We start from the raw sequence: 25,603 nt of genomic DNA on the forward strand, positions 1-25,603 counted from the left end.
TTTTGTTAGACACAAGAACAATTCGAGCATCTTTTTTGGGAGCCGGACTAAGGGTTACAAGTTTTGCCGTACCCCTGGGACCAGCGCAAAGTTGTGTGGCAGGTCCTGGCATGGAAGCTGAGGGTCCAGCCAGCCGGAGAAAAGACCGGTTGATGCCTGGATGTGCATTGGAGCCGCACTACCCCCACAGCGCAGACTTTGCTACCTGCACAGAGCGTTTCAGGTGTTGCTTATGCAAAAGAGAATTGCAACAATACAGCGTGTTTCTCTACTTCAAGACGCCTGCAACCTTTCACACGGTAAGCATGTCTGTTATAGCCTGCGCTTCATAAATGTCTGTTTGATTATTCAAACCTGGTTTAAAACGTGACTCATTTGTTGTCCAAAAACCTTTCCTCTTGATATGGAAAGTTACTGATTTAAAAATATATGTATATTTTCAAGTTTTTAGCTGGATGTGAAACATATGATAAACTCTTGAGCATATTTATATTGCAAACTCCATAATGGTTATGGCAAAATCTTTACCATAGATCATTTATAGGGAACAAAAAAAAAAAGAGGAAAGGAGGATAAAGTGTCACTTCAGCAAAGCTGCTGGGAGACAGAAGTGTTCACACGTTTTTAACAAAAGGCTTAAAACACAAAACTCTAATATCAGTTACAACTGGTAAGATGATGAGTTTTACTTCTCACTGTTCACATTATGGTATGCTACTTTTGCTCTGTGGGACTGCAAAAATGTCTTTGTATTGATGGTATAAACCAGACTTTGTACTTTTTACTGTTTTTTCTTCTTTTGTTCACTCCTAGGCTGATAAAAAATCCAAAGACATTCGCTAACCACAAACACAGAACCCACTAACTAAATAACTATTAGCCTTACCTTCTGCTTGGATTTGAGATGTATTCCTCATGTTTACAGTCAGTCTACTATATAGGACTTGCTGCTTACACCCTGAGTTACACAATGAGTCTTTCAGATGTCCACAATGGAATAACCAGCTGCACACGTAGTTACACTGGACACCGCATGGTCTTATTTTTATTAGCCCTCGACTCAGTGGCAAAATGCTTACAATTAGTTACGGGGTCAGTTTCCTTTTCATCAGAATTATTTGCCTTCATCCAGACATAAGTTGAGCAATGGTTTTTACCAATTTCTCATTAAATCATAAAGGGAAGCTGGATTTAAAAAGAACATGGGATGTAAGTTAAGGAAATACAAATATAAGTGTGACTATGGAGCACATCTCCTTCAGCGTTCATGATGACCCAAGTGGATGACATCAGGTGTTTCTCTCAGTCAGCTGACCAACTGTCTAGGGAAAAAAATCAGCTAATAGTTATTTAGCTAGTGGGTTCTGTGTTTGTGGTTAGTGGATGTCTTTGAATTTTTTATCAGCCTAGGAGTGAACAAAAGAAGAAAAAACAGTAAAGATGTAGACTGTGAAAGTCTGGTTTATACCATCAATACAAAGACATTTTTGCAGTCCCACAGAGCAAAAGTAGCATACCATAATGTGAACAGTGAGAAGTAAAACTCATCATCTTACCAGTTGTAACTGATATTAGAGTTTTGTGTTTTAAGCCTTTTGTTAAAAACGTGTGAACACTTCTGTCTCCCAGCAGCTTTGCTGAAGTGACACTTTATCCTCCTTTCCTCTTTTTTTTGTTCCCTATTAATGATCTATGGTAATTAATAAAGATTTGTCATATTGTCCCTATAAAACACCATGTTTTTATAGAAATTATTATGATACAGAGATTTAGATTCTTGTTGCACGTTGTGCATGAAGTAAAAAAGTAATTTTATTAAGAGTGAATGTACTTTTATGTTTACCAACAGCTCGCGAAGTCCTCGGTCCAAACTGACTTTATAGTTTATAAATGTCAACTCAGAAAGCTCCTGTCGTGACCTCTCATCTGCAAGCATGCACAAACACACACACACACACACACACACACACACACACACACACACACACACACACACACACACACACACACACACACACACACACACACACACACAGATTTGTTTCTCTTTTCATGTATATCCTACTACTAAGATGAGTGATTGAAAAAGAAAAACAGCTGTTTCTATAAAGCAAAAAGGAGAAAAAAAAGATTTCTAAAAAGGGAAATTTATTTTATTTATTTTTATTTTATTTTAATTTTCCTCAAACGTGTCAAATATATATTTTTATGTATATTTAAATGTCCACTGAGCTGTGAGCCATGGGGCGGTAATGCACTTTAACATTGGTTGCCAACCAAGAAGAAGAAGAAGCTATGAGCCAGGAGGGAGGGGGTGAGTGAGAGAGGGATTCGTTTATGCTACGATTCAGCACAGCAAGGGAGGGGGTGAGTAACTCAAATATGCTGTTAGCATGTTAGCTGAGCGATGCTACTGTGAACCGAGGAGCTATTATCTTGATGTGAGTTTCTACTCAGGGTTTTTTTCTTCCAATTCAGAGCAGAAATGTTTTTCTTAAGAAACTGGCTGTTGTTTATTTTCCCCACAATTTTAATTTAAAGCTAGATATATTTCTACTGATGAAAATAGTTTGCTAACAGCAACAGGGATGAGTCAGTGAGTCAGTTGGGCTTGTGAATCATGATTCACGAGTCAGTAAAGTGATTCTCGAGTATTGAACAATTCGTTCACAATTCACACTTCACTATAAAGAAGAACTCAGTAAGTACAAACAACCATAGTTTAAGGACATTTTCTAAAATAAAAAGGATTCATCATCTGCAGTTTGTGGGGGAAAAAAAGGTGTCACATTAACCCTTTAAGACCTACCATAGAACCAAATCCGCCACAGCTTATATTATATTTTTACATGCTGTGGAGCCATTTTTGGGAGCATTTCAAGTTGCTATACATCAATACAACCATTATAGCCCAAATTTTAATGATATGTATGCATTAAGTGCATAGTAATTACATAAATTGCAAAAAAGTGCAATAAACTACAAAGAAATTTAAAATCGTTTTTGTTTTTTTAACATATATTTCTAGTTAAAGAAATTTAAGAGGCTTATCCCTCAAAATTCTAAATACAAAAAAGTTGCACAAAATAGTTTCCTACCACAGGAAATTTACTTTAAGTGTCTTCATAGTTTTATTTTTGAAATACACCAATTTTTATATACTGCAGGAAAAATGAAAATAATTAAATAATAAATAAATAATAAATAATAATAATAAAGAAACGACACAGAAAGTCATAGAGTCAAACATAACTTTTAAAAACACCAGTATAAGCTCATAAGGTCCTGATGGTAAAAAACTACATTTCCACAAAATGACGTCACTTCCGGTTTCGGGCAGGTCATGGCGGACATGCGATAGTTCACGCTGATGGATGTAGGAAGTGTTACAAACAGCTGATCGGATCGGCAAAGCGTGTTTCTGGAACATTATGTTTTTGTTGCTGCAAGTGCTTTTTATGCAGTTTTTGCAAAGCTTTATGTGGAATATGTCTGTGAAGGTTCTCAGTCATCCAGGTCATCGTAGTCAAAGGAGCTTGCAAAGAAAAGTGTCTGGACTTCTTTAAGTTGCTTGAAGACGTTTCACCTCTCATCCGAGAAGCTTCTTCAGTTCTAAGGTCAAATGGTGGAGAGTCCCAGATATAAACCTAGTGGGAGTAACAGAGGGACAAAAGGACCTCCTGATGATCCTCTAATCGCCTGAGCCAAGGTGTGAAACTGGGCGTGGGTCCCAATCAGCCAGAGTTTCGGGTGTGTTCATTGTGAAACCTGGCCCCACCTTATCATGCGAATTCCTGAGGTCAGATGGCCCAGGATGTGAGTGGGCATTAAGGCGTCTGGGAAGGGATCTCAAAACTGGATTATAGATGGCAGAGAGTTGGTGTCGTAAACCCCCGCCTCTGTTCAAAGATGGTCGCTCACAGTGGACATAGATGGCTTCTTTCACTCCTCTTTCAAACCATCTGTCCTCTCTGTCCAAAATGTGAACATATATGTGGAACTATATGTGGAAGGAAACTGTGACCGAGGACAAGCTGATGGCATAAGATGTAAGTACAACTCCTCCGGTTTCATATGAAAAAAAAATTATTGCGCTAGCTTACGTGGTTGCAGTGCTACCGGGATTTAAAAATAGTTACGCAAAACAGAGCGTGCCCGCTCCGACCGGCTCTAAAGGGTTAAAAACAAATCAGTAGATTCACAAATTATGGATACAGACTCTTTTCAGCTATAGAGGTAGAGGTACACTTCATGTACTGATTAACATACAGTTCAAAGACTTGCATTAGTGTGCGCACTTGGGCACCTTTTATTTAGCGTGGTTATAACATTATGGATTTTGCTATATAAATATGCTCAAGAGTCTATCTATCTGTTTGACATACAGCTAAAAACTTGAAAATATACATGTATTTTTAAACCAGTAACTTTCCTTATCAAGAGGAAAGGTTTTTGGACAACAAATGAGTCACGTTTTAAACCAGGTTTGAATAATCAAACAGACATTTATGAAGCGCAGGCTATAACAGACATGCTTACCGTGTGAAAGGACCTTTATGCTGTGCACTGTGACTCACAGCAATGGTCCCGGGTCAGCCCTGACTTTGTGTTAAACTAATCCTAAAGTAATAATGTTATTTCTAATCACTGATATACCACAACTTTATCCTTTCAATAGCTAATGAAAGTTAGGGGACCTAGCTTCTATCGGATATTTATATAGAGATCCTCCAGCTTCAAACTGTATCACCCTTCAAGGACCTGAAGCTCCATAAAGCGCCCCTCCGACAGCCAAACCCATCTGTTCTCCGATTGAATAGTTAATTTTGTGATTGACATGACATTGACCAATCAGATGAAAGGAAAAAAATAGGCTCAAAATTTGTAGTTGAGTGCAGAGTTTCACATGTATTTTTTGGCTAAGTCCACATACAACCTTTTTTACACATACAAATCCTGATTTAAAAGTACAAAAACTGATTTACAAGTACAAAATATTTATGACCACAATTTGAGCCCATAGTCTTTTCTCCGGCTGGCTGGACCCTCAGCTTCCATGCCAGAATCTGCCACACAACTTCGCGCTGGTCCCTGGGGTACGGCAAAACTTGTAACCCTTAGTCCGGCTCCCAAAAAAGATGCTCGAATTGTTCTTGTGTCTAAAAAAAAAAAGTTCTACTATGTTTTATGTTTCATTTTACTCTGGGCTGTGCTGAACAAAGTGAGTCAGCACAATTTAAATTCCAAAAAATTATTGGTTGTTTAAATGACCGGCATCGGACATGGCTAGCCTGTCACCAGGGACCCGGTGGGTGGTAAGAGGTAAAAAAAATACTATACTGTCAACAAACAACTCTTGGTTTGTATTTTTTCAGAATTAATTGTGTTCCATCTTATGCACTTGAGTACACCGATGTTGGATTTTTGCAATGAAATTACACGCACATATAAACAACGGACTCGTTCCCGGTGGGTGATGGGCTCTGCCAGGGCTGCCCTTTGTCACCGGTTCTGTTCATAATTTTTATGGACAGGATTTCTAGGCGCAGCCAAGTGGCGGAGGGCTTTCACTTTGGTGGCCTCAGAATCTCATCTCTGCTTTTTACGGATGATGTGGTTCTGTTGGCTTCATCGGGTGAGGGCCTCCAGCTCGCACTGGAGCGGTTCGCAGCCGAGTGTGAAGCAGCGGGAATGAGGATCAGCACCTCCAAATCTGAGGCCATGGTTCTCAGCCGGAAAAGGGTGGAGTGCCCACTCCGGGTTGGGGATGAGTTCCTGCCCCAAGTGGAGGAGGTCAAGTATCTCTGGGTCTTGTTCGCGAGTTATGGGAGAAGGGAGCCGGAGACCGACAGACGGATTGGGGCTGCGGCTGCAGTAATGCAGACGCTGCACCGGTCCGTCGTGGTGAAGAGGGAGCTGAGTGTAAAAGCGAAGCTCTCAATTTACCGGTCGATCTACGTCCCTACCCTCACCTATGGCCACGAGCTGTGGGTAGTGACCGAAAGAACGAGATCGCGGATACAAGCGGCAGAAATGAGCTTCCTCCGAAGGGTGGCTGGCCTCTCCCTTAGAGATAGGGTGAGAAGTTCGGCCATCCAGGAGGGGCTCAGAGTAGAGCAGCTGCTGCTCCACATCGAAAGGAGCCGGCTGAGGTGGTTCGGGCATCTGACAAGGATGCCCCCTGGGCGCCTCCTGGGTGAGGTGTTCCAGGCATGTCCCACCGGGAGGAGGCCCCGGGGCAGACCCAGGAGACGCTGGAGAGATTATATCTCTCGGCTGGCCTGGGAACGCCTTGGTGTTCCCCCGGATAAGCTGGAGGAGGTGGCTGGGGGTGGTCTGGGCCTCTCTGCTTAGGCTGCTGCCCCCGCAACCTGGCCTAGGATAAAGCGGATGAAGATGGATGGATATAAACAGTATGGAGAAGATAACTTGGCATTCGTTAGGGAGGAGCTCATTGAGTGTAAGTATAGAGAGGAGGAATTCCGACCGTGATTTCTCATTCATGTACTCTGCATTGTGCATCGTATTGAGACTGTATATATATGTCCTTGTACCATGATTATTTCTTTTCAGAATAAAGGGCTAAGAAAGAAAATATTTAAGTTGAGTTAAGTGGTAAAAAAAAATTCTTCATAGACACTGGAGTTTTTGGAAAACTTTGGAACGTTGGGATGTTCTTTTTTTTGTTAGATGTTCAGTATAGTAAGCCATGTAAATAATAAATCTTTGATATAATATATATTTTGTCACTACTTATTTTTTTTAAATGAATTGAAAAAATCAATGTGAAGCGTTGTTTGGGAAGCTAAAGAGTGAGCTCTTTTCAGTGGGCTGAGCCATAAGAGAGCTTGAATTATCATCATTACTGCTTCGGTTCACACCAGAGAACTCTGAGTTTATTTAAAAAGAATAATATGATAAGTTAACATACATGTCTGTGTTTTCATATATGAGATAACATTTCCTGGGGTGCCAATTTTTTTTTTTCGGGTTTTTTGTCCAGCTCTAGTGAAGTTCACCTCGATGATTACTACTTAAGAATTAAAACATAGATGTGCAACATGTCAAGACTGATTCTTTCTAAGCCCTAGTTTGGCTCGCAAAGGAGTACATTTACACCAAGTGTCAGATTTTGGCTGACATTTAAATGGATTTATGATAAGGGACTCATTAAATAAAAGCGGAAACATTTAAACACATTGAGGAAGCTCGTCAACAGGAAGCTTCTCAGACAAACAAATTCCTGTAATAAAATTACCCAGTCATGTGGTCTGCCATTCTGTGTATTATCACCTCTTGCAATAGCTGCAGCAGTCACATTTGTGGTTGTGTTTATTTGGTTTAAATGACTGATTAACTGATTAACTTGCATTAATGCAGTTATAGCGTTAACATCAATTTAACGAGATTAACGCTGACAGCACTACTTAAAAATAATCAATTTGCACCCTGATGAGACTGAGCTAAAACTTTTCAACGTTTCAGTGTTCTCATAGCGGGTTTGTGATAGGAGAGCACGACTCAGGAGAGGGATAAAAAAAGCAAAGAGTTTTTAATTAGGGAAAATATAACAAAACAAAAATTTGATACAGACAAACAAAGAAGAAGTTCATGAGCATGGCAACATTAACTCATAAAGCAAAATACTGGAAAGCTGAGGCACAACAATAATGCAGAAGACAGGAAATGATGACATAAGCTGCTTAAAATACTATATACCTAATGAGAGAATGAGGAAAGTGGAAAAAAATCAATTTTATTTATAAAGTGAAAAATAACAACTATGGTCACCTCAAGGCACCTTACATTGTAAGGTAGACCCTACAATAATAAACAGGTTACTATGTAAGTGGAGGGACAGGTGAGGTGAATCTAGAGAAAGGTAGGTGGGAGTGGCAGCAACTAAAATGACAGCAGAGTGCATGATGGGAATATAAAAAGCAGACTGACTGAATAAAGAAAGACAGAAAACCAAAAGCATCACAGGTCTGTTTGCTTTAACATTAAAAGATCTAAACAGAGAAAAGTCTCATTGTTTCATCAACGACAGCAGTATTATTGTAATTCTTTCTTTTAATACTTTAAGTACATTTTCCTAATTTTAACAATTTCATTCTTCTAAAATTTTTCCTGTTTCCTATTTTATTTTCACTACAGGAGTAGTGTGCCTTCTCCATAAACATTACTTCTGTATCATTAACTGTAAAATTAAAATGAACACAAATACAAATCAGCTTGATGCGTCACACAAAGAGGTGCAGAAACGTCCCACACAACCACAACTACATCATTGCGCACACATACAAAGAGAGGGATGGATGAAATGCAGTACTTAACTCGATAAATCCAATAACAATATTTAAGGAGCTAACCTGAATGCTACAGCTCAAATTAAGTTATCTTATTTTTGAAAGGAGGATAGCATAGAATAGCATAGAGAATCATTCACTTTGGCAAACATGCCACACAGGTCAGTCATGTGGAGCAGCATAACATGTGATGGAAAAGTCCTGTTCGCTCTCATCGCTCTTCAACTGCTGTACAAGTATTTTTGCAACATCTACCACACAGAAAAGCACACTGCTCCATCTGCTGGCTGTTTAATGACTTTTCACCAAAACCCTTCAGGCAGGGAACAACTCTCATGAAACCATCCTGCCTAAAGAAGTGAAGAAAAAAAGAAAGTAATGCTCATTTTTTATATGAGCATTTTTTGGGGGGTCCCATTTAAGCCATACTATGATCTCTGAGTGATTTAGTCAGCCTTTCATAAACATACATGAACGCTCTAATCAAATTCAGAGCACTCAAATTCAGTCGCACTGCATTACATCACAGTATTTGTTGAAATGTCATGCCATGTAAATTACATTATATTTATGTTATAGTAACAAAGACAACACTGGACCATATGATAAAATATGTTAAATACTTAAATAAGATGAATTCACCAACAATTGAACATAATGGATAGTCATTTTTTATTGATTAAACCAAAACATTGCAATATGCAAAAACCCCCAAACAAAACCCTTTTTGGAATGGATGAATGGACCGGTGGCGAACAGATAAAAATAGTCTAACCTCTATTTTTCACATAGATTCACATTGAATTTTTCTGTTTCTGGTTTCCTATTTTCTCGACAGTTCAGAAGCCCAGACTCTGTAAGTTCTTAGTTTTCCAAAAATAAACTGTTAAATTGTTTCTGGTGTCTGAGTCATGCATTTGGGTTCATATTTACTGGGATTATGACAGAGTGATCTGCCCAAACATTAGCTGTACACACAGCTGTTACACATCAGTGTTGTGAAGTACTAGCAGAGTCACAGGTTGTTAGTTGAGCACTGATGTCCAGACCAGCTGAACAGTGCTACACAAAGACAGAAATGCACTTCTGCACTGAAACTGACCCAAGCATTGCCTGAGCACAAATCCAATGATTACCAAAACCAGTTCATTGTAGAGTTTAAAAAGGTTTTTGATTTTGCTCTCTAAGAGGGTGAGGCTGCTAAATGCCTCTTTAATTCACAGCAGCTTAGTGGAATTTTAATTTGAATGCCATGTTCAGGTAGTGGGGAACAAAAGGTTTTGCACTGAACATTTTTGCATTATGCTGTAACTACCCTGGCAGTGAAAACTGATAACTATACATGGAAAGGCCAGAGAAAGACACTCCTATTGCGTGCATTTCCATTTCCTCTTTGCCTTTCCAACTCTCCAGGAGAACATTTAGATTACCCGATGCAGATCGGCAGTGTTAAACTTACCCTGGAGAAGCCAAAAGAAAATGCCCACCAGCATGAATGGGAATACTGGTTTGTGGTTCCAGTGCTGCATTTTAGACATCTGGGAACTCAGATGTTGGAACTTGGACTGATGTGTATCTGGAGTGATGCAGCATAACACTTCTAAAAAACACGTTAACGGATAGAGCCTGATCAATGCTCTGCGTATGGCTTATTTAGTGAGACAAAATACAGAACAATAGTAGTTCAGATTCAAAGTTTACAGTTTTAATTCTGTTTAGATTCAGTGCTGCCATCTTGACCTGTTAGTTCAGGGGGCGTGCCACAAAAACAATTTGGAAGCAGAACTTCAGAAATGCAACTGACAAAATCAAACAACAGCTCACACAGCGTAGCAGCATGCAAATACTTTAGGAACATAATAACTTAAAATATACTTTTAAAAAAAGCGACAGTATGTTGAGGTTTTAAGTTTTAGTTTTGCAGAACAGCATCTGTTGTTGTGTAAAACTAGTTCTTTTTTTGGAGTGCTGCAATTTCTCACTTACTCATTTAGTCACTCATTTAGTCACATGAACCATGAAGCCATGAACACAGTTAATCATCTGAAAACAGCCGTGTAAAGTTAGCATGGAAAATAGGACATAAAAAAGCCATGGAATGGGATTTTAGTTGTTTTACTTCACTGAACTGTAGGCAGTGAAAATGACACATTTACAGGCACCATGTGTGTATTTATATGTTAATGTAAAATTATTTCACAACAGTTCTCATTTTTTCTTCACCTCAGCGTAGAGTTCCTCTTGGCCATGAGCCCTTTGTTTTAAGCTTTTTTCTCGCTTTTTGATCTGTGCGTACACCGTATGCTGCTGCTGTCCACTGTCCCGCACTGAGTTAGACGATGCTTCATATGCCAGTGTGGAGAAGCTGATCTCTCCATAATGGATGTTTTCTTCCTCTTCTTCCTTTTTACTTGCTGGTTCATCAACCTTCTGCTCTTCATTTATTTGAATCTATAGAGTTAAAAAACAGAAAGCTCGGTGAATTAGGTTCATTCTTATTGATGTTTTATTAAATAAATAGACTGCTCTGATGAAGTTACTGCTGTAATCGCCAAAACATTCAAGTAACCCTGCAGCTAGAATTTTTTTTTTCTTTGTAATTTCCTTACCAGAATCTGTTGTTGAGTTTGTTGCTTTGACTTTAACGACCTGGAAGACACAAGAGGCAGTAAAAAATTATCTCTGTGTATGTTAAATATATGTGAACAAAGTTAAGCTTGAAACAGAAATTTTTAATGTGTAGCTAAAATATCTGTGAGAGTAGCTAATTGTGTTTTTCTGCTTTGATGTGTGATACTTACCAAACAAAGATGATCAAGCAGAGGAGAATTATAAGTACGAGAACAATGATCCCAATGATTACTCCAGGAAGTAGCCACAGTGTGTCTCCTAAAGAAAAACAAAGGTTACTACCTGAAGTTATTTTTAAAGTTTGGAGTTTGAATGGATAAAAAGAAACAGGAGCATGTAACACATGAGTGGCTTTTACCTCCAACAGTCACGTTAATCTCTGCTGATGTCTGATTACCCAGATCATTAGTGGCCACACAGTAATAAACTCCTCCATCTGTTACATTGAAGCTGTAAATCTCTCCTTCAGATACTTTCACAGCTCCATCTCTGCTCTTCTTGAACCAGGTGAAGTTGCTGACTGGAGGTTTGGCTCTGCTGGAGCAGGTCAGGTTCACCCAGCTGCCTGCTGACACCAAACCTGATGGACTGATGGATGCTGAGGTGTCTTTAGGAGCATCTGGAGAAAAAGATTGACAGAAATCACCATTATTCATTCTAAACAGTGGACCTCCCAATGAATCAAATGCTATGTTGACAGGATCCAACTACAAATTCTGATTTTCTTACATGAAACACTGAGAGTCTCTTCTGTCTCTGCTGTCTTGGTGTCGTTTCCTTGGTTCACAGGATATCTGGCAGAGCAGCTGATCTTCTTTCCATCATGTGTGTCTGACAGAGTGATGGTCTGCTGGATTTTAGTTGTAAAGCTTCCATCTGTGTTTTCCTCTGTTTTGTTGTGAGAGTCTTGTTGGAGATTCCAGGTGAGTTGAGGAGGGGAGTGTGGACAGGGAGTGAGAGCTGAGCAGGTTATAGTGACAGACTCCTTCTCCTTCAGATCACCTGGGATTGTAATATTGGGCCTCCAAGGAGAATCTGTGGTTTCACATCACAGACATATTAACACTACAGAGCACACTGCAGTTTATACCAGTGTTTAAAATCTCTAAACCACTCATCTTATCTTAAATTTACATATAACTTTATTAATTTCATAAAGTCATGATTTATTGAGTATTTATTTATTAAAGTATTTTTTTTTAGCTTAATAATAAAACATTCGACCAATATTAAACTGTATTCTGGGACAATCATTATGACTGAAATGTAATATTTCTTCAACAAATGCTGATGAAACTTAACTGAAGGCAAGTCAAATAAACCCAATAAAGTAAAAATATAATTCTAATAAAAAACTCAAAATCACTCACCTCTGACTGTTATTTGAAGAGGATCACAAGAAGCTGTTGCTTTGAATGGTTCACTCTCTACTCTGAAGAAGTATGTGTCTGTGTATGTGGTGATTAAATTACAAAACAGAGTGGTGCAGTCTCTCTGACTCAGGTTCCCAGTAATACTCATTGGATAGATGTTAACTGCTCCACTACTGTTGAAGATCACATTGTTTGGATATTTGCGAAATTGGGATTGATTTTTAATCCACACTCCAATAATTTTTCTTGTGCTGATAAATTTCTGTTCTTCTTTGGGTCTGAAGCTACATGGGATTTGCAAACAAGATCCACTCAGTGCTTCCAGCTTCTTTGATGCATTTATGAAGACTGCTGCTTCATCAGGACATTTAGCCAAAGCACCTGTAAACACAGTGTCACAACTAACCTATTAATTAATTAATTTTATTACAAACATTAACTTGTCTTATTTTAATTTGTCCTCCATAGGACTTAAGATGTAAACTTTAATCAAAGTACTCCTAAAATTAAATAATTGTTTATGTAAAATTAAATTTATAATAGATCATCCAGAAGTGACAGTCACATTTTCACCATTTGCCCTTTTTGATTAATGATGCTAAATTACATAGTTGTTGCTTGAAATATAATCTATTGTAACATGAACAACATGTCTTTGATTCTGTTGGTAACAAAAAGTATTTCAATTACCTGTCAGACTATGAACAGTATGAAAAAACAAAGCTTTATCTCCATCAGCCTTTTAATTTTGTTCCTTAAAGCTGATAATGATTTAAATGAATCCAATAATGCCTTTATAGTGAACAAACACCTCACCTGAAACAAAGAGGACCATCAGTAACATGCCGACTATCACCATGTTCACACACAGCTCAGGAGAGGTTTTTACAGTGAACATAATTTCTTAACCAGAATTACAGGGGAACACATCGCCTAACTGTTGTTAGAATAAGGAAGCACAGAAGAGGACATACTGTTTAAGAAAGTGCAATGTCAGTTTGCTTGATCGTATTTACTATAGGTGTTGAGAAATATTCTGCGGAAGTACAATCAGTTTGCTAATATCCTGTGATAGAGGAAGTCAGGCGATAGATTTTTAAAGTTTAAAATTACCTGTCAAAATAACCCACACACGCAAATACTTTTCACTACAGTTTTTTTTAATTGGTTTGGTACTATTTTCATAACTAAAGTGTGCATTTTCAAATCTCTCAGTACAAAACTCACATTTGATCACATTTGTAACACCACTAGTCATTCTTTCAAATCTGATGTCATGAGTTCATTGTATTTGCACATATTTTCATTCCACTTAATCATTGTTGCAGAACATATGATCATTGTGATATATTCTGAGAACATTTGCTTTAATCACCCAAACAAAACAGTGAGATCTTTTTTCAACTTAGTACTTATACCAATCATTTCAGTCAGGAGCAAATAATACAAGGCAAGCGTTTCAAATTGTCCTTGGTGATGAATGAGTGTAACTGAACTGTAAAACTTTACAAAGCAAATATTACACTTATGTTCAGGCATAAGTGTTATATATATATATATATATATATATAAACACCCAGCACGCCCCTGCGGGCGGTTTATCCTTCAAGCTCGGGTCCTCTACCAGAGGCCTGGGAGCTTGAGGGTCCTGCGCAGTATCTTAGCTGTTCCCAGGACTGCGCTCTTCTGGACAGAGATCTCCGATGTTATTCCCGGGATCTGCTGGAGCCACTCGCCTAGCTTGGGAGTCACCGCACCTAGTGCTCCGATTACCACGGGGACCACTGTTACCTTCACCCTCCACATCCTCTCGAGCTCTTCTCTGAGCCCTTGGTATTTCTCCAGCTTCTCGTGTTCCTTCTTCCTGATATTGCTGTCATTCGGAACCGCTACATCGATCACTACGGCCGTCTTCTTCTGTTTGTCTACCACCACTATGTCCGGTTGGTTAGCCACCACCATTTTGTCCGTCTGTATCTGGAAGTCCCACAGGATCTTAGCTCAGTCATTCTCCACCACCCTTGGGGGCATCTCCCATTTTTACCTCGGGACTTCCAGGTTATACTCGGCACAGATGTTCCTGTACACTAAGCCGGCCACTTGGTTATGGCGTTCCATGTATGCCTTGCCTGCTAGCATCTTGCACCCTGCTGTTATGTGCTGGATAGTCTCTGGGGCATCTTTACACAGCCTGCACCTGGGGTCTTGCCTGGTGTGATAGACCCCAGCCTCTATGGATCTTGTACTCAGAGCTTGTTCTTGTGCTGCCATGATTAGTGCCTCTGTGCTGTCTTTCAGTCCAGCTTTGTCCAGCCACTGGTAGGATTTCTGGATATCAGCCACCTCCTCTATCTGCCGGTGGTACATACCGTGCAGGGGCCTGTCCTTCCATGATGGTTCCTCGTCTCCCTCCTCTTTCTTGGGTTTCTGCTGCCTGAGGTATTCACTGAGCACTCGGTCAGTTGGGGCCATCTTCCCAATGTATTCTTGGATGTTCGTTGTCTCATCCTGGACTGTGGTGCTGACACTCACCCGGCCCCCTTCCTTCCGCTTAGTGTACAGCCTCAGGGTGCTGGACTTGGGGTGAAACCCTCCATGCATGGTAAGGAGCTTTCTTGTCTTTATGTCAGTGGCTTCTATCTCCTCCTTTGGCCAGCCTATTACCCCAGCAGGGTACCTGATCACGGGCAGGGCGTACGTGTTGATGGCCCGGATCTTGTTCTTACCGTTCAGCTGACTCCTCAGGACTTGCCTGACCCTCTGCAGGTACTTGGTGGTTGCAGCCTTTCTAGCGGCCTCTTCATGGTTCCCATTTGCCTGCGGGATCCCCAGGTACTTGTAACTGTCCTCTATGTCTGCAATGTTGCCTTCTGGTAGTTCAATCCCCTCAGTTCTGACTACCTTCCCTCTCTTTGTTAGCATTCGACTACACTTCTCCAGTCCGAATGACATTCCAGTGTCATTGCTGTATAGCCTGGTAGTGTGGATCAGTGAATCGATGTCTCGTTCACTCTTGGCATACAGCTTGATGTCATCCATGTACAGGAGGTGGCTGACAACTGCTCCGTTCCGCAGTCGGTATCTGTAGCCAGTCTTGTTAATAGTAAAATTTCACAGGACAAGTTTTAAAGATTTTAAAAGCTGATGTGTGCTCTGTAGTATTGATGTTTGTGTTGTGAAACCACAGATTCTCCTTGGAGGCCCAATATTACAATCTCAGGTGATCTGAAGGAGAAGGAGTCTGTCACTATAACCTGCTCAGCTCTCACTCCCTGTCCACACTCCCGTCCTCAACTCACCTGGAATCTCCAACAAGACTCTCACAACAAAATAGAGGAAAACACAGATGGAAGCTTTACAACTAAAATCCAGCAGAACATCACTCTGTCAGACACACATGATGGAAAGAAGATCAGCTGCTCTGCCAGATATCCTGTGAACCAAGGAAAAGACACCAAGACAGCAGAGACAGAAGAGACTCTCAGTGTTTCATGTAAGACAATCAGAGTTTGTTGTTGGATCCTGTCAACATATCATGATTCGTGGGACTTCATTTTTTTTTTCTCCAGATGCTCCTAAAGACACCTCAGCATCCATCAGTCCATCAGGTTTGATGTCAGCAGGCAGCTGGGTGAACCTGACCTGCTCCAGCAGAGCCAAACCTCCAGTCAGCAGCTTCACCTGGTTCAAGAAGAGCAGAGATGGAGCTGTGAAAGTATCTGAAGGAGAGATTTACAGCTTCAGTGTAACAGATGGAGGAGTTTATTACTGTGTGGCCACTAATGATCTGGGTAATCAGACATCAGCAGAGATTCATATGACTGTTGCAGGTAAAGTTACTCACCAGTTATTCTAAAAAAAAATGCATTTTCATTTTTTCAAGTTTTCTTTGTGATATACTTCACAATTGATAAGAGAGTGAATTTCACTTTATAAAAATCAGCTTCATCCATCACTGTGTGGTTGTTCAGCCTTTAAACATTAAAAACAATTTGAGTTGCCTGCCCTTTTTGTATTATTATGTTCCATTTTGTATAATTTACAATTTAGTTTCAGTTTCAGTTTCCCTGTTTCCTCCCATGTCAGTGTCTCTCCCACTATGTTGGTTAGTATCATTTCTTCAGTGTGCAAGTTTGTCATGTCCCCCGTGTTTAAGTCCCTTTTGTCCTTTATGTGTCTCAGTGATGTCCTTGTTTTCCTTCGTGTCCCCGTCTCTTCCTCTCTCTCTTCCCTCTGTTTACATGTTTCCCCTTGTGTTCATTTCCATCTGTCATGTGTTCTCCCTAGCCATCAAGTCCTGTTTGTTGCTTAGTTATGTCCATGTCTCATCTCCAGTTTCCATTTCCCTACGTCTGGGTTTATAGTATACGTTTTCCTCGTTGGTTCGTCATGTTAAGCCTGTTTGTCTTAGTCTGCGTGTTTCCTGTTTTACTTTGACGGGCTTACATCCCATGTTCTGTGTGTTCAGTTTACTTCCTCCTGTCTTGTCGTTATGTTCATTCATCCCAGCTGTGTTCCCTATGTGTTCTCTTTTCCATCATGACCCTTGTGTGTATTCATGTGGTCTGCTGTCATTCATTCCTTGTCCCCGGTCATCTGTTATGTTGTTGTCATGTTTCTAGTTATTAATGTATCCATGCCAAGTTTTCACGTTTAAGATATTTAATGTTTTCTTTCTAGTCTTCCCAGTTTAGGTTTTTGTTTATCATTGAATTGGCTTTGCCTTTGGTTTTTGGTTCTTTAATCAGCCAATCACGTTTTCATTTTGCGTGTCTCTCCACACAGTCAGCAGACAATTTACTGTTAAACATTTATTCTGTCATTTCATGCAGATTTCTTTTCTCTGAAATCTTCTTGCATTACAGAACTGGTTGGTGTCTACACTGTAGTGAAGACTGTGGGAATCACAATTCTTGTGAGCACACTGATCATCTTTGTGTGTCAGTCAGAGTTTGATCTATGGATATTTCTTTTTCTCCAGATGCTTCCAAAAACACCTCAGCATCCATCAGTCCATCAGGTTTGGTGTCAGCAGGCAGCTGGGTGAAGCTGACCTGCTCCAGCAGAGCCAAACCTCCAGTCAGCAACTTCACCTGGTTCAAGAAGAGCAGAGATGGAGCTGTGAAAGTATCTGAAGGAGAGATTTACAGCTTCAATGTAACAGATGGAGGAGTTTATTACTGTGTGGCTACTAATGATCTGGGTAATCAGACATCAGCAGACATTGCTCTCTCAACTCTTACTTACTGTGAAGGTAAAGTCAGTCACAGATTTTTATTTTATTTTTCTTTAATGAATCCAATTTCAAAGTGTTAATATAATTTCTTTTCCTTCTTTCAAACTTTTTTGTGTTATACCTATACAAGAGACAAAAAGAAGTGTGCCTTATGTGAGCGTCGGTATGGTTTTTTGTTTATAGATTGTGCTTCATCTTTCAACATGTTGTTTTTCAGCTGTGAAATTTTAAAAACAAAACAATGCTTCTTCAGCAGTTGTTTGCACTGTTTGTTTCATAAATTAAAGTTTTCTTGACTTTGATTCACTTTAACAGACCTCAGTTACTCTTTAACATTTATTCTGCCGCTATTTTTCATCACTCTTTTTTTCATTACAGCTGGAAACCTGGTTGGTGTCTACACTATAACGAAGACTGTGGGAATCATAATGCTTTTGACCACACTGAGCATCTTTGAGTGGTGAGACAAATGTTTCTATGACAAACTCATTTGAAACGACTCGTCTCTAATAAAACAAAAAGGATTAATTGTTTCTCATTTGTTTTTATCCTTCAGCTGGTTCAAATCAAGATGCTCCAACAAACAGACATAGAGCTGTCAGATGAGCAGAGTAACATCACAACACATCAACTAAAGTGACTGCAGGATGATAAATGCTACCTGCTAAACCATTAAAATGTAACATATTTGTTTATAGTTTGATGTTCAACAGCTGTGTATGACCATTTTACTTTGACTATAGGGATGTTATTACAGAATTATCTCTCCTCAAACCACTGCTGCCTTCCCTAAGGATGGGAATTGATTCATTTGTTGTGATCAGTGTTGGGATCAATACTCAAAAAAGTAGAAAAGTTATTACACATTACACAGAACTTTTCTTAAAGGTAATGCAGTATATTGCTTAAGTACACCCAGGTTCAAATGTTCAAAAAGTGGGTAGCTTCACTGAAAAGGACGTCCCCCACCCCACGCCCCACCCCCCTTTATCACGGTGCTGGGCAAGGTTCAGCATTTACTCAGCTTTAACATGACTCTGGATTCTTGGCTAACTTCGTGTTAGCATACTGTCTGTGCAGGTACTTGCAAAGAGCCGAAGTTGTGTTACCGGTATAATACTGTAGTTTCTGCATTATATCTGACCAAAATATTGTGTGGGCGCGATCTCCAAATGGTGCCGATAGGATAGGTGTGGTTAGTTTCACAAGCACCGTCAATTCATTTCAATATGAAATGTCCAGTTTGCCAAGAGCCACGTAACTTAGCGCAAGTTTAAATATTAACTGGGGATTTTTGCTTCAGTGGGAAATTTACAGCATAGCTATGTCGTAACAATTAGCAGGAAATTGTAAACCATAAAAATGTTTGAATCGTTTGTGTACTTGATTTAAATATTCTCCTTCCTATGTTATGCACCTTGAGAAAAGAACTCCCTGATATAAATATGCAAGAGAGTCTATGTTCATCATTTCTCCATAAGATGTATTATAAGATTCTTCTGCTTGTGTGTCAAGCTGACTTTACTGAATGAAAGGCTTCATATTGTCTCTTTCTGTCATCATGTAATCTTTGGCAGGTAGATACTTTGATTCTGTATATATTCTAGTATTACTGTAGCTCTTTGTAAAAACATAAAGTGCCGTCATGTTCTCTGTACTGTCATTTGACTTCTTTGCAAAGGCAAATAAAACTCATAAAGACAACCTTGTTGAATGAAGCATCCGACTCAAAAACACAGAGTGCCAACACTTTAATGATCACATGCAATGTTTATATAAAATCATAAAAACAGCTTTATTTGATCGTTTTAGTCCTAACAAAAGTTTATTTAAAATGGACTGAGGAAAAGTGGAAGTCAGAAAAATTATTTTGGAAAACACAGATGCTGCATCTGGCTTGTTTTCATTATTTAGTCCAAAGCCCTGCATATTTGGAAACGTTTGAGACTTCAAATCTTTGGATTCTGTTTTTACCCCTGAGCCATAAAAGGCTGACAGGATTTCAAATTCGTACCATAGGTGCATCTGCTAAAAATCTCAGATGAGCACGAATCCTGGTGACCAAGGTAAAGTAAAGAGATGTCACGTTTTCTAAAAATCTTGTGAGTGTAATAAATCGAGAATAAGGTAATGTGGGGTTTTTGAAAATGATACCCTATGTGTATTTATTATGAGAATGAAGTGAAGCACTGGCGGCCGTCAGTATTTTTAATTTCAATTTCACACAGTGTCAACTTTTTCTGAACTGGGTTTGTAGAAAGTTGCTACATTTTACAAGCAGAACAGCATCTTAACGTCAGCACAGTAGCTGGGACAGAAGTCAATAACATACTAACAAGTCCTAGCACACTGTAGTTCATATTGTTATGTATGTTCTGTAAGGTTGAGCTTTTGAGGCTTTTGATTGAGTCAAGTTAGAACATTGAGGGTGGCAAATAATTTTAAACAGTAATGACTGACTTCCTCTTTTGCAGGATAAAAGGAGAAAGAACAAAACTGACTGCATTATGCAGTGTGATAGTCAGTGCATGTCTATATGTTCTTTCTGACAAGATAAAAACTAGTTTGCATGATTTATCTTAGCTGTTCAAAAGCTGGTTTCATTTCACTCAAACTTTTATTTAATTGTTTTTCTTTTACTTCACTGACATGTGGGGATCTTATTTCCTGATCTTAAGATTTTGATTTTTACAGTTTTAGTTTTACTCACAAATACTTATAGTTATTATACTTTTTATTTTTCAACTGTTTTGAACTCACAGATGTTAATAATCATAAATATAACTGTGGCTTTTTTTCAGGTGAGCTCTCTGGGTAGTTATTCCAAGACATGGGATCATCTTACAATCATCTTACATCTTACAACTTCTTTTAGAAATAAATCTAAAGGATTTGAGGTCAGAGTCAAGTTTTCATTTCCTGTTTCTAAATTGAAATGCTTAAGAAATGGAGGACTACAACAGCAGTTTGTTAATCATGATTCTATATTAGGAAGTAGATGAATGGGTCCAGTCAAAGTCCTGAGAGGGGAGACAACAACATAGTGATTACCATCCAAGTAGCCTACACCACCTAGTGGCGACAGTTGTGCTAGCCACTGAAAATGACTAATGCTGGAGGTTGCGTCGTGGTGCATGTGGGGTTTTGTTTTTTGGCACCACTTTGTTTTCCAATTTGTTTCCTTTTGCCAAATGGTGCACATTGGAGGACTATATCTTATGCAGAAGGTGCAATCTAAAAAAGATAGGAGACTGCAAGTTGGTGGCCACTGGTCTCCGACTTACTCCCTTCCTGCCCATCTTCCAGTGTGATCCTGATGCCTCTGTCGCATCTTGTACCCTGCTGTTATGTGCTGGATTGTGTCAGGGGCATCTCTGCACACTCCGATTCCATTATCAATATCACATCCACAGAGAGTTCTGTGTTAGGACCAATTCTGTTTACATTATACATGCTTCCTTTAGGCAGTATCATCAGAAGGCATAGTGGGAACATTTTGGACCATGTTTGACCTTCGGCAAATCAGATCACTCCTCGGTTCTGCTGCAAGCTGAAAAGTGATCAGCCATGTCGCGTTCGGTTCAATACTGGACCGACCAATCAGACAGCGCCCCACGTCACTGCTTCAGCATCACAGACTGGGAAGTCTTCCGGACTGCCGCTGACAACAACATCAACAATTATGCTGAGTATGTAACAGACTTTATTTACAAATGAAAATGCATCAATGACGTCATACCACAGGCAAATGTACGAACTTACCCCAACCAGAAGCCGTGGGTTAAAGGAGAGGTCCGTGCAGCACTCAGAGCGTGAACTACCGCCTTTAAACCCAGAGACCCAGGTGAATACAAAACATCCCAGTATGCACTCAGGAAAGCAATGCAGGGGACAGGTGAAAAGAAAGAAAACAAAGAAAGAAAACAAAGAAAAGATGGAATTCTGCTACAGCCCTGATACCATGGTGCTGCGACAACAAAACCAAGGAGCGCATCGAGGATTACAGGAGACTTCAGAGAGGAGGTCACACCTCCATCCACATCGAAAGAGCAGAGGTGGAGAGAGTCAGCTGCTTTAGATTCCTAGGTATCAACAACAGCGAGAATCTGAGTTGGTCACACCATGTTGGTGTTATCACAAAAGCAGCAAGACAGCAGTTCTTCTTCCTGCGGCGCCTGAGAAGATTCGGCATGAACTCCAGAATACTTAAAAACTTCTACTGATGCACCATTGAAAGTATTCTGACTGGCTGCATCACCACCAGGTGTGCAGCTGTAACGCTCCGCACTGCAAAGCTCTGCAAAGAGTGGGGAGATCAGCACAGCGCATCACCAGGTCTGAATTGCCAGCGATGCAGGATCAGCAGACAGACAGCGCTGCATGAGGAAGATGTAGCCGATCCGGATTTTTTTCTATAACTGCACACTTCTATATGTTCACGTAAAGCTGAGGAGCACGAACCAAAGAATTTCATTACGGGTAAATGTGGCTACACTGTTTATTTGTATATGACAATAAAACTTGAAACTTGATACATTTTAACTGGTATCCAGATGACATCACATTTTATTTGTCCTTCAGCTTTCAGCCCCCTCTTTTGTGGAACCAGCTCCCAGTTTGGATTCAGGAGACAGACATTATCTCTACTTTTAATATTAGGCTTAAAACTTCTCTTTGTGCTAAAGCATATAGTTAGGGCTGGATCAGGTGACCCTGAATCCTCCTCTAACTTTGATACAATAGGTGTAGGCTGCTGTGGCATTCCCATGATGCATTGAGTATTTCTACTTCAGTGATCTTTCTCTTTCACTTTCTGTCTATACACCTCACTGCATTAATATTATTATTAATATGTGGCCTTCTTCATCCTCTACCAGAGGGTGGTGCTGTCCTTGGTTGGAATAGGAAGAAGCCTTCTATACAGTTGGATTCTTGATCCATTCTATGTGCTACAGATGAGGGGCTGGTGTTGCTGTTGCTGTAAGGACAAAGGCTTGCTGTCGTCATCTTCAAAATGTTTTTCTAATGCGGTCTCTTTTTGCTGCTTTGTGGGTGGTGTCTGGAATTATATAAACATGCTGAAGTTTAAAATGGGAGACAAAAAATACAACTTTAGAGTAAAAAAGAGATTAACTATGAATGAGATCTATATATGTAAATATGAATACTTGGAAAGGCAGGTGCCTTTCATGATGGTTCCTCTTCCTGCACCATTTCTTTCTCAGGTTTCTGCTGCCTGAGGTATTCACTAAGTAGGTCAGCTGTGGCCATCTTCCTGATGTATTCATGGATGTTTGTATTTTCATCCTGGATGGTGGTTCTGACACTCACCAGTCCTCAGACCCCTTCCTTCCACTTAGTGTACAGTCTCAGGGTGCTGGACTTGGTGAAACCCTGCATGCATTATAAGGAGCTTTCTTGTCTTGATACCAGTGGCTTATGTCTCCTCGTTTGGCCACCTGGTTTTTGATGAGTGGTAGGTTATAGGTATCGATCGCCTGGATTCATTTGTGTGCAATTTTTCCTTCTAGTAGTGCAATCCCCTCAGTTCTGACTACTTTCTCTTTGTTATCATCCAACTACACTTCTCTAGCACAAATCACATTTTGGTGTGATTGCTTGGGGTTCAAGCCGTGGTTGCATATTGCCTTTGATTTCGTCACTGCCTTACCTGTCTCCTCTGGTAAATCTGTGATCCTTTCTGTCATTGTCAAATGAAAACCAACCAAAAGACAATTCACTTACCTAACCTTCTAAACAAAAAATCCTAACTGAGCTCCTAGAAGAACTCCTGTCTTGTCTGGTCTTCTCCAGACAAGACAGTAAAACTGTTTTATCTACAGTTTTACTTTGTAATATTGTTCATACTTGTGCCCACGTAGCCTGTCTGGAGTGATCCTTTGCCCGTGGATTGCGCTGGTTGTGTGTGTGTGTGTGTGTGTCTGTTTGTGTGCGTGCGTTTAAGTGGTTTCTTTTTTTAATTAAATTTTGAAATATACATAGTCCTTTGTCAGTGTGTGCAATGCTGGTGTTCGGTGTACTTTAAGGTTTTTGTGACCTTTAATGAGTTTTGTTTTTGTTTTTATTGCAGTGAACTGAGGACATACCAGTAGCTGTGGGACCTCCGGTGGTGAATCGTTTTCCACACTTCCGTTGTTGTACAGCACCTGGGGTGTAGACTTGATTTTACATGTGAGTTTCGTTTGGTCCTCAGCTCCTGGTAAGTCCAGTTCAATATATAGTTTTATTTAATTTAGCAAACTATCACAGAATGGGCTGTACCACAGTCAACTTTTGTTGTTTTATTCCTTGTTTTTATTTTTACAAATATAATTGAAGATATATTAATAATAGAGCCAGTCTGCCTCTGTTGTGCATCTTTGAACGTGTGTAATCGTTTTCTGGTTTTAAAAACACTGTATTTCATGGGGGTGAAATTCCCCGAGGTTGCGTTGTCATGTTTTACTTTTTCAAATAACCTCATTGACCACTTTGTCACACTGGCAACCTGGCCCTGATATCTCCCCTGGGTAGAGTATGCTCACATGTCAGGGAGTTTTTATTGTTTTATTTGCTTATGCTTCAAAAGTTATGTTATACATATTTCACCAGACACAGTTTTCTGAGCCTGTGACACTGACAAGAGACCAGCACAGAAATACATATCCGCAGAAGTTGACTTGCATTATATTATTCTTAGAAATTGACCTGCAACACACATACTCTGTGACACACACACACACACACAGCTTGCATGCAGACAGACATCAGGACCTGCGTGACAGGAAATGTGATTATATTTGCATATTGACGATGTAACCTATAAAAATAAACGAATACTGCAGTTCGGTGTGATTTGCTCTGAGCTTTTCACCCGTGCAGCACGTTAACCTACACAAGTGTCTCATTGTTGTTTATTCACCTGACTGTTTGTTAACTGTAAATCTCTGACATCACAGTTCACTCAAATCAAATCAAATCAAATCACTTTTATTGTCACATCACATGTGCAGGTACATTGGTACAGCACATGTGAGTGAAATTCTTGTGTCACCTCATCCTCCATTGGTCTCTCTCCTTTTGAATGACTTGGGAGGCACTGCCAAAAGCAGTTGACCATTAGTGTTTTTATGCACACTGATTACATACATTAGCTCCCAGGCACACTGCAGGACAACATGAATGGCTATCTGGCAAGGACATTCCCCTAAAATCTCTCTTCCACAGGCTATCCTCACGCTACATTGGTCCCTATGAACTTGGGGCCGTAATAAGCAGTCAGATTAAAGTTCCCTATGTCCATGTGAATTCATCCTACATGTATCTCAGGTCAAGCCAGTGCTCCCCAGTCTATTGTAGGAGGGAGATGTAGGATGAGCACATACACACACCATTATTCAACATCACAGTAAAAAGTGTCAACATTTGCATGCTTGAATGGTAAACGCTCCTCCTCGTGGACGAATATAAAAATTAAGAGCAAGTATACCAAAATAAAATTTTAATATAAAGGAATATATTAGATGAGATTAAGATAAATGTGTGATCAAAAATGGCATTTTCAGTGATTTTCAACGGGATATTTTTTGTCATTAAGAGTAAATGTGTCAGTTTGTGTGAGTTGAAACAGCTTCACATATAACTTCACATATAACTCAGTTTACGATCATCAATTCTCAACTGACTGAATGACCACACATGCGCCATGATGTATTTATGCAGGCAAATTTGGTATATCAGTGTAACAGGCAAAAGAAGAAGTTTTTCCTAACAATCACTTCAACAATCCAAATAATATAGTTACTTTCCACTGTTAATGATAAACTATAAATTTACCCCCAAATCCTAAAATATTGAAGATTCTATTAAATCAAACAGACCAAATTTAAAGTATAATGAAGATTTGGAGGAAGACCTTTATCCACTTCATTATGATACTATAAAAATAACATGCTTTTACTGAAGACTAACCAAAACTTTAATGCTTTGCCACAATTTGTGTTTCTTAACTCACTTTCCAGAACTAATCAGTTAAATCAACATTCCACTGACCA

The 25,603-nt window shown here is 39.6% G+C and overlaps 2 protein-coding genes across 3 annotated transcripts; one reads left to right on the forward strand and one right to left on the reverse strand.

Moving 5' to 3' along the window:
* Positions 1-9,324: 9,324 nt before the first annotated feature.
* LOC146701040 (myelin-associated glycoprotein-like) lies at positions 9,325-13,238 on the reverse strand. 2 transcript variants are annotated; one of them, XM_085467375.1, is made up of 8 exons: positions 13,130-13,238; positions 12,311-12,694; positions 11,670-11,975; positions 11,299-11,559; positions 11,111-11,198; positions 10,919-10,958; positions 10,533-10,760; positions 9,325-9,909 (listed from the first exon to the last, which is right to left on the reverse strand). In XM_085467375.1, exons 1-8 carry the CDS (start codon positions 13,209-13,211, stop codon positions 9,856-9,858), a joined length of 1,443 nt encoding a protein of 480 aa, XP_085323501.1. In that variant the 5' UTR covers positions 13,212-13,238; the 3' UTR covers positions 9,325-9,855. The 2 variants fall into 2 exon arrangements, with proteins under 2 accessions (XP_085323501.1, XP_085323500.1); XM_085467374.1 differs by lacking the exon at positions 9,325-9,909 and having other exon boundaries at positions 10,000-10,760.
* A 551-nt stretch (positions 13,239-13,789) lies between these two features.
* LOC146701041 (vascular cell adhesion protein 1-like) lies at positions 13,790-19,253 on the forward strand. Its single transcript, XM_085469277.1, has 6 exons — positions 13,790-13,799; positions 15,501-15,806; positions 15,883-16,143; positions 17,295-17,567; positions 17,928-18,009; positions 18,106-19,253. The coding sequence occupies exons 1-6, from the start codon at positions 13,790-13,792 to the stop codon at positions 18,140-18,142; spliced, it is 969 nt and encodes a 322-aa protein (XP_085325403.1). The 3' UTR covers positions 18,143-19,253.
* Positions 19,254-25,603: the final 6,350 nt, after the last annotated feature.

This window comes from Copadichromis virginalis, linkage group LG9, assembly GCF_057382275.1.
Source record: "Copadichromis virginalis isolate Kocher_CV1m ecotype Utaka linkage group LG9, C_Virginalis_male_GT1.1, whole genome shotgun sequence".
In the NCBI taxonomy this organism is placed as follows: domain Eukaryota; kingdom Metazoa; phylum Chordata; class Actinopteri; order Cichliformes; family Cichlidae; genus Copadichromis; species Copadichromis virginalis.

What these genes read in the sequence shown, in the direction of transcription:
- LOC146701040 (XM_085467375.1), bottom strand. Translation starts at nt 13,211, where the DNA reads ATGTTCACTGTAAAAACCTCTCCTGAGCTGTGTGTGAACATGGTGATA. An exon ending in TGCTTGATCATCTTTGTTTG is followed by an intron (nt 10,959 to 11,110) that starts GTAAGTATCACA and finishes TGTGTCTTCCAG; the next exon opens with GTCGTTAAAGTCAAAGCAAC. An exon ending in AAACTCAACAACAGATTCTG is followed by an intron (nt 10,761 to 10,918) that starts GTAAGGAAATTA and finishes TTAACTCTATAG; the next exon opens with ATTCAAATAAATGAAGAGCA.
- LOC146701041 (XM_085469277.1), top strand. An exon ending in AGAGACTCTCAGTGTTTCAT is followed by an intron (nt 15,807 to 15,882) that starts GTAAGACAATCA and finishes TTTTTTCTCCAG; the next exon opens with ATGCTCCTAAAGACACCTCA. An exon ending in ACACTGAGCATCTTTGAGTG is followed by an intron (nt 18,010 to 18,105) that starts GTGAGACAAATG and finishes TTTATCCTTCAG; the next exon opens with CTGGTTCAAATCAAGATGCT.